This window comes from Microtus oregoni, unplaced genomic scaffold (genome assembly GCF_018167655.1).
Source record: "Microtus oregoni isolate MIOR12 unplaced genomic scaffold, Mior012 000080F_ref0000499, whole genome shotgun sequence".
In the NCBI taxonomy this organism is placed as follows: Eukaryota; Metazoa; Chordata; class Mammalia; order Rodentia; family Cricetidae; genus Microtus; species Microtus oregoni.
The window spans coordinates 2,317,178-2,325,942 of NW_024544538.1; the positions used below are offsets into that span (position 1 = coordinate 2,317,178).

General features: G+C 42.4%; 1 protein-coding gene across 1 annotated transcript; it reads left to right on the forward strand.

The window, feature by feature from the left end:
• The first annotated feature begins 7,330 nt into the window (after positions 1–7,330).
• On the forward strand, positions 7,331–8,338 carry Gpr119 (G protein-coupled receptor 119). The gene has a single exon (XM_041642849.1). The coding sequence runs from the start codon at positions 7,331–7,333 to the stop codon at positions 8,336–8,338; it is 1,008 nt and encodes a 335-aa protein (XP_041498783.1).
• Positions 8,339–8,765: the final 427 nt, after the last annotated feature.

The window sequence follows — 8,765 nt, forward strand, 5'->3', positions numbered from 1 at the left end:
TAGTTAAAACACAGAATCTAAGGTTTAGAAGACCTGTAGCAAGTCTTGGTCCCACTACTTGCTAGCTTTGAGACTTTGGATAATTTAGCTCCAATTCTCTTGTTTGTGTTAGGATGCCAAAATTACGAAATGGTGAAAGTATCTCCTCAGGATTGTGATAATGGTTAGATGAACTGATCTCACCCCTTTCTCTCTCTCTCTCTCTCTCTCTCTCTCTCTCTCTCTCTCTCTCTCTCAAAAACTGATTTGTTCTTCCCTATACTTGCCCAGATCTATGTAGCCCAGGCTGCCCTCATATTTGTCAATTCATTGTTGGTCCCAAAAATCTTATTCTCTTAGGTAAAACTTGAGAATAGATATCTTGGAGTTAGAGAGGTGCTACATAAACTTCAGGCTAGAATTTTCTCTTTAGTAAAGTCTTTCTTTAAGACAATCCTTCAGTGAAACAAAAAACCCAAGAAAGAATATATATAGTTTCTCCCCTGACTCCACCTCATTCCACAAGACATTAGCTAAGAAGGTTTGTACCCAGTTCTACAGGGTAAGGAAGGATTTCAATATACTTGTTCCAGTGATATAAATAAACTTTTTTTTAAAAAAAATCTTTATTTTCATGTGTATGGGTATCTGCATGTATGTCTGTGCACCGTGTATATGCCTGCTGTCCATGGAAGCCAGAAGTCAGCCTTGGCTCTCCTAAAGCTGGGACCACAAATGGTTATGAGCTTCCATGTGGATGCTGTGAACCAAACTCGGATCCTTTGTGAGAGCCCCAAGTGCTCTGAGCCATTTCTTCAGTCCCAAAGATAAGTTTGAAATGAAGAAGAAAGAGAGGTCCCAGCAGAGAGCTAAATGGGTAAAGTGCTTGCCTTGCAAGCATGAGAACCTGAGCTCAGTCCCCAGAAGAAGCTACATAAAAATGTTGGGGCATGGTAGGGTGAGCTTGTAATCCTGGTACTGCTGAGGTGCCAACAGGAGGATCCGTGGGGCTAACTGGCCAGCCAGTCTGACATAATTGGTGAGCTTCAAAAGAATGGGAAACCTTGTCTCAAAGGAGGTGGAAGGTTCTCCTGATAATGATGCCAAGGTTGTTTTCTAGCAGGAACACACACACACGGGGGGTGGGGAGGGTACACGCACACAAAACACAGGAACTAAGTTCTAAATATCAAGTCAAAAATTGTGTATACTCAACAGACTAGAGCTCCTCTGACCTGCATGAAAGCAGCATCTAAGATGCAGCACAGCTGGAGCAACCCAGAAGTGATGAACTGCATCTTTTCTTTTAAACACCTTTCCTACATTGTTTTTTCCATGCATAGTGCCCTCTGCTGGACGTTCTGATCACTGGTACCTTGGTGTCTTCTGCCAGCATGCTTTTGAGGATATCTTTGTATTTTGGCAGCCAAATGCTTCACTACTGAAAAGCAATATAAACAGAGCCAAATTTTTTAAATTTTCTCCTCATGTTAACCTTTAACCTCATACCTTGTTTTTCTATTGTTGCTATAATAACTAACTGCAAACTTCAGTGGCTTAAAATGACAGATTCATTTTCCTTCAGTTGTCTTTTTTTCTTGGTATCTATTGATTGGTGTGTATTTATTTTTGTATACACGTGGTGCAATGGTGTATACATGTTCATATATGTGTCCATGTGTATGTGCACGCACACATGAATGCATTCATATGTAGAGACCAGAAGTCGATATTGGGTATTGCTATCAATTCTTTTTCAGACAAAGTCTCTCCCTGAACTTGGAGATTGCCCATTTGGCTAAAAGGCTAACCAGCAAACCCCAGAGATCCTTTAACCTCTGCCTCTAATGCTGGGATTATAAGCATGATTATAACTGCTGTGCTGAGCTTTTTATTCATGGGTGCTGGAGATCCAAACTCGGGTTCTCATGTTTGTACAGCAAGTCCTTCATTGATGGACCCATCTTCCTGGCCTCTGGATCTTTCTAATTAGCAGGCAAAAGCAGCAAGACTAATTGTGGCATTCTCGTAATACTTTGTTTTGCCTGATCCTCCCTCCCTCTCTTGTCCCCTTCTACTCCCTGTAGTCTTCTTTCCACTTTCATGGTTCATGTATTCTATTACCCTCTCCACCCACTTCTTTAAAAACCATTTCCTTCCATTCTTGAGGCCAGAATTCTGAAGTGAATTTCAGTGAGCTAATGTCAGTCAGAGTGCTGAGCGACATGGTTTATTCTGGAAGCTCTGAAAGAGGTTACTTGACAGCGATTCTTGGTTGACAATCTCTGCCTTGCATCACTTAACTTTGGACTCTCTTGTCAGACTGCCAATTGTTCATGCTGATCATTCATTTGATCATTGCTCACAAGGACACTTGTAATGATATTTTTGGGTGCACCTGGAAAATCTAGAATAATAAGTACATCTCAAGATCCTTAACTTATTCATATCTGCAAAGTTGCATCTGCAAAGTAACTGTTTCACTATAAATGGCATGTTTCTAGACTACAGGGATTACAACATGGACATCAGTCAGACATGGTGACATGAACCTCTAATCCCAGCCTTCAACAGATAATGAGTTTGAGGCCACCCTGGGCTACATGGTGAGACCCTGTCTCAAAAAACAGGGGCTGGTGATGCTCAGTCATCCATTTGCCTAATTTATGCTAGGTTCTGGGCTCGATTTTTAGCATTACACACATAATAAGTAGGTATCAGTATGGTGGGACTTTTTCTGGCCTACCACATGGAGCTAGAGAAATGGCTCAGCAGTTAACAGTACTGGCTGCTCTTGTAGAGGTCTCAGGTTTGATTCCTGGTACTTACATGGTAAATCATTACTGTGGGACAATGGTCTTTTATCCTATCACTTGTATTATTTTTACAAAACAATTACAAAATTATAAAATGCTGATTGGCCAGTAGCCAGGCGGGAAGTATAGGAAGGGTGATGGCGACCAGGCAGGAAGTAGAGGCATGGCAACAAGAATTACAAGAAGAGGGAAGTTTCAGTTTGCAGTCATCACCCAGACAGAGAGGAAACCAGACACAGATGTGACTGCCTCGCCGTAAAACGTACCAAGCCATGTGGCTAATATAGACAAGAATTATGGGCTAATATAAGTTATAAGAGTTAATAAGAAGCCTGAGATACTAGGCCAATCAGTTTATAATTAATGTAGACCTCTGTGTGATTTCTTTAGGGGCTTAACGACTGTGGGAACTGGGCAGGACAGAAACCTCAGTCAGCAACTCACAACCATATGTAACTCCATTTCTAGGGAATATGATGCCATCTTCTGGTCTCTGTGGGTAACGGGCACACAAGTGGTGTACAGACAAACATGTAGGCAAAACACCCATACACATAAATTTTTTTAAATCAATAAAAATAAAAAAGAAGCAACAAGGTTATTTAACTAGGAACAATGAGGACTGAATTCTTTTTTTAATATTTATTTATTTATTTATTTATTTATTTATTTATTTATTTATTTATTTATTTATTTAAGTTTTCTGTCTCTTCCCCGCCACCGAGGACTGAATTCTAATTCCAAATCTACCACTCCTTCCTAGCTGAGTGACCTTGGGTAGGATCCTTCACCTCTAAGCATCACCTCCTAAGCAGGCTAGCAGGGATGCTAATAGCCCCTCATTCACATGTTTTAAGCAAATGTATGAAAAGCTGTTACAGAACAGAGTAACTAGTACAGAGAATACACTCATTAAATTAGCCGGTATGGTGGGTATAGGCATGGGGAAATTGGAGGAGAAAGATACAATAATAAAGAGGAAAGGTAATACCATGTTTGTCATGGTTTGGATAGAAAAGGTTCCCCCCAGCCTTATATGTTTGAAAACTAAGTCCTTAGATGATGGTGCTATTCTGAGAAGTTGTGACATCTTTAGGAAGTGGTACTTGGTAGGGGAAGTGGGTCACTAGAGAACAGACCTTGAGTTATAGCTCAGTCTCATTTTTAGCCCTGGCCTGTCAATTTTCTAGCCCACCAAGATATAAGCAATTCACTTTTGGCTTCTGCCATCCCAGAGATTCTAGCCACCATTATAGACAGTATTCATTCAAATTGTGAACCAGAGTAAATCCTTCTTCCCTGAGGTTGCTTCATGTCAAGGACTTGATCACAATGATGAGAAAAGTAAGTAATACAGTGCTGAATACCAGAGACAATAACAAGAACTTTAACCAGGTATAGGAAGTTAAATGATGTAAATGTGCCCACATTTCTGTTTCTATGGGCTCAAGGGAAAATGATCTTCATTTTTCATGACCATTGGATTTCATAAACAAAGAATGGCTTCCACTCATTCTCAGCCAAGCCACCTGAGATTGCACACTTCTGCCAATCTCTCAAGTCATGCAGATGCTTCTGACACACACTTGTATTGAAAGTGTTGCAATCACTGATGCACACATTGATTAGCCTTTTTCATTGATTTTTTTTCTATCAATCACTTTTGATGTACAAAATAAGGGGTTGCACTATAACCTTTTCAGACATGTATATCATTGAACTTTCCTCATATTCAGCACTTGGTCCCTTCCTTACCTAACTTCTACCCGCTGGTCACATTCCTTCACCCAAATAGCCCGCCCTCTGCATGCATGCTCTCATGTTTTACACAAACACACACACACACACACACACACACACACACACACACACACGCAGTTAATATAGATTCTATATAAAAGAAAACATGATATTTATCTTTCTTTCCTAATTACTACATTTTGTTTACCACTTAGATATACATTTTTATTAACACTGTGTAATATGACTAACAGAGATTAAAGGGCAGTAATACCCATGCAACTTTCTACAACTTTGCAGGCTTTATTTTTGCCAGTCCCACAGTCCTGTGATATAGGGAGTATCTTCTCCCAGAATAAGCAGAGGAAAAATAAACAAAGCTAAATAATAAAGATGAAGTCATTTGACCAATAAAAATCAGTAATACAGAACCCTGGTGCTCTAACCCTTGAGCCTGTGCTTTTGCTATTAAACAGTTGTTCTCACTCCTAAGTATCCAAATTGCCTTTTATGACTCCGGGTGCATGTCCCAAGCTACCTTTGTGTGCTACCTAGACAACAATATGTTTTTGGTTTTGACAGGTGATTCCAAAGCACAGCTAAGGTTAAGAATCATTATTCTGCTGGGCATGATAGTGCACGCCTTTACCCCCAGCACTTGGAAGACAAAGGCAGGTGGATCTCTGTGAGTAGAAGGCCAGCCTGGTCTATATAGTGAGTTAAGGCCAGCTAGGGCTACATAGTGAGACCCTGCCTAAAAACAACAACAACAACAACAACAACAACAACAACAACAAAATAATCACTACTCTAGCACCAGGTATGGCCCTTGACTGTAGTCCCAGAACTTGAAAGACTGAGACAGAAGGACTGACCCAAGTTCCAAGCCAGCCGGGGCTATAAAGTTGGACCTAGTCTAGGGGGAAAAAAAACAAATGATCACTATTCTAGTAGCAGTTCTTTAGCCAGCAACAGTAGTGAGTGTAAACAGAGATGCATATTCAGGGGCTGGGGTGTAGCTGTTGATTGGGCAGCTTGAGAGGCTGTATATGATGCTCACATTCAATCCTCAGTGCCACATAGACTGGATTTGGTGGCACTTGCCTATGATCCTAGCATTCTAGAGGTGGAAGCTGGAGGGTTAAAAATTCAGGATCATCCACAGTTGCATAGTGAGTTTGAAGACCAACCCGAGAAAAATGAAACTGTCTCAATATATATATATATATATATTCAAGAATCTGAGTTGTACCAAGCCTTCAAGGTCATTGTGATGCCCTCACAAGTTTGAACATAAGCTTGCAAGGATCCAACTTAACTTCACATATGAAGTCAAAGGCCATGGAAACAAACACACAAATTAAGTCCCGGTATAAGGTTAGGCCAGATTCAAATCAGTCTCCTAAACGAAGTTAACGAAGATTAAACTTATCAATCCCCCATGACACGGGTTTTTCTGAGCCTTGGCCTGAGAGACATCTGCCCAAAGTCCTCTCCAACTGTCAAAACATCCTGATATTTGCTGCTACTCCGCACCTTGCTCTCCACTCTCTCACTTAAAACGCTAACCTTTTCCCATTTGTGCTTTCACCTGGACTAAGTAAATAGCTTCTAACCACTCTTCTTCCCACCCCGCTCTTCTTGGTATCCAAGATGAGAAGAGCAGGGAGGCAAAAGGTTAGTTATAATGTACCAGAGTAAATGGATATACGACCTAAAGTGGAGTGATGTCCACAGCTGGCCTCTGCACTCCTCTCATCTGCTCTGGCAACTCTCTCACCCTTTGACCTAACTCCCATGAGCTCCATCCCTGGAAAATTCCACTGCCAAATGCTGAACTCATCTCTTCTCAGAGACAACCTGGACTCTACAGGATGAACAAGTCTGTCAGTCATTACTTACTAACCAGAGACATAGCTCACCAGTATGGAAAGAGCACCGTATCCACAAAACAACAATTAGAGATGGGAAATTGGCTCCCTTCTAACCCAAATGGTAGCTATTAACAATTCTTTGCCTTGTCTTTACTGTCCTTCTGAATCCATGAATTGACATCCAAGGGAGAAGAACCAGGGAAGGTGTACATCCTATTTGAGAGAATTGGCCTTTGAAGTGATGGGAATTAAAAAAAAAAAAAGCTTAAATATGTGGTAACACCCCGGAAAGGATGCTGAGCCTCTCACTTCTGCCTCACTTCTCACTTCAACTGATTACGATCATTTTTCTTGATTAAAAGCAATCATAATAGTAACTGAGAATTATTTATTAAGCAAATGTTTAATCAAGCTGAGATTAGTTACTAATCTAGCACTTGAAGCTTAGGAAGAAGTCAAAGTTTAATATGAAGCTATGGAGAGAGAAAAGTATGTTTAGAGCTAATTAAATCTTCTGTCAGACAGGAAGCCTTGACGAAGGTCCCTATCCCTTCATAGCCCTTGAAGCATCAATGAAGGGAGGGGGTTCCAATGGACAGTGTGTACCAGGTACTTGGGAGTTGTCTAGCAACTTGGATGGTAGAGGGGGAGGGACTAGCGCAGGGCCAGGGGACAGATTTGCTCAGAGATTGCTGCCTTCAGAAAGCTAGAAAAGCAGGAGGCTGAGGACCGAAAAGGAGAGGATGAGTAATCCTAATGACATCAGGAACCCAAAGATGGCATGCTGCCACGCTGTACTGCCAGTAAGGGCCAGAACTGTGCTGGGGCTCTGAACCTACAGCACATCTTATCCTGTCCCATGGGAATTTGAGCTCGAGATTCAGCATGTCCTTATAAGTGGAAGTCCTGCTACCTCAAGCCATGGAGTCATCTTTCTCATTTGGAGTGATCCTTGCCGTCCTGACCGTCCTCATCATTGCTGTTAATGCACTAGTAGTCGTGGCTATGCTGCTCTCAATCTACAAGAATGATGGTGTTGGTCTTTGCTTCACCTTGAATCTGGCTGTAGCAGATACCTTGATTGGCGTGGCTATCTCAGGGCTCGTTACAGACCAACTTTCCAGCTCTGCTCAGTACACACAGAAGACCATGTGTAGCCTTCGGATGGCATTTGTCACTTCTTCCGCAGCTGCCTCTGTCCTCACAGTCATGCTGATTGCTTTTGACAGATACCTTGCAATTAAGAAGCCCCTCCGTTACTTCCAGATCATGAACGGGCTTGTGGCTGGGGCATGCATTGCAGGACTGTGGTTTGTATCTTACCTTATCGGCTTCCTCCCACTTGGAGTCCCCATATTCCAGCAGACCACCTACTATGGGCCCTGCACCTTCTTTGCGGTGTTTCACCCAAGGTTTGTGCTGACCCTCTCCTGTGCTGGCTTCTTCCCAGCTGTGCTCCTCTTTGTCTTCTTCTACTGTGACATGCTCAAGATTGCCTCTGTGCACAGCCAGCAGATCCGAAAGATGGAACACGCAGGAGCCATGGCTGGGGCTTGCCGGCCCCCACGGCCTGTCAGTGACTTTAAGGCTGTCCGTACTGTGTGTATTCTCATTGGGAGCTTCACTCTGTCCTGGTCTCCTTTTCTCATCACTGGTATTGTGCAGGTGGCCTGCCAGAAGTGCTGCCTCTACCAAGTGCTGGAAAAGTACCTGTGGCTCCTTGGAGTTGGCAACTCCCTGCTTAACCCACTCATCTATGCCTATTGGCAGAGGGAGGTTCGGCAGCAGCTCTACCACATGGCCCTGGGAGTGAAGAAAGGCTTTGCTTCAATCCTCCTCCTTCTCTCAGCCAAGAATGGTGGTCCAGAGAGGGCCAGAGAAAGATCCTATCACATTGTCACTATCAGCCACCCAGAGCTCGATGGCTAAGATGGTAAGAAAGAAAAGTTTCTAAAGTGTCTTTCCCATCCTCATTCTAGATCCCAGCTAAGAATTAATATATTACACCCCAAAATGAGAGAACTTGCCTCAGCAAATTGACCACCCAACCTCCCACATCCCACACCCTCAGAATGAGGCAAATGAGGCTGGATCCTGACTTTCATCAAAAGTCGGTTTCTGCACCTGCAAATCTCCACCCTTTCCTTTTCTTTGGAAATAGGCCTGTTTCCTAGACAGCTGTACTTGCTTCCAGGATCGTACTGCTGAAAATATCAGATCCTGTTTTTATTATAGCAGAGCAAAGTTGTCCAATAGAAATGTAATGTAAAGTGCATACATTTTAATGTTCTAGTAAACCATGTTAAGAGGCAAAAGCAATATAGAGTTTTTTAAGTCTCAGGCTTTGATTTCTAAA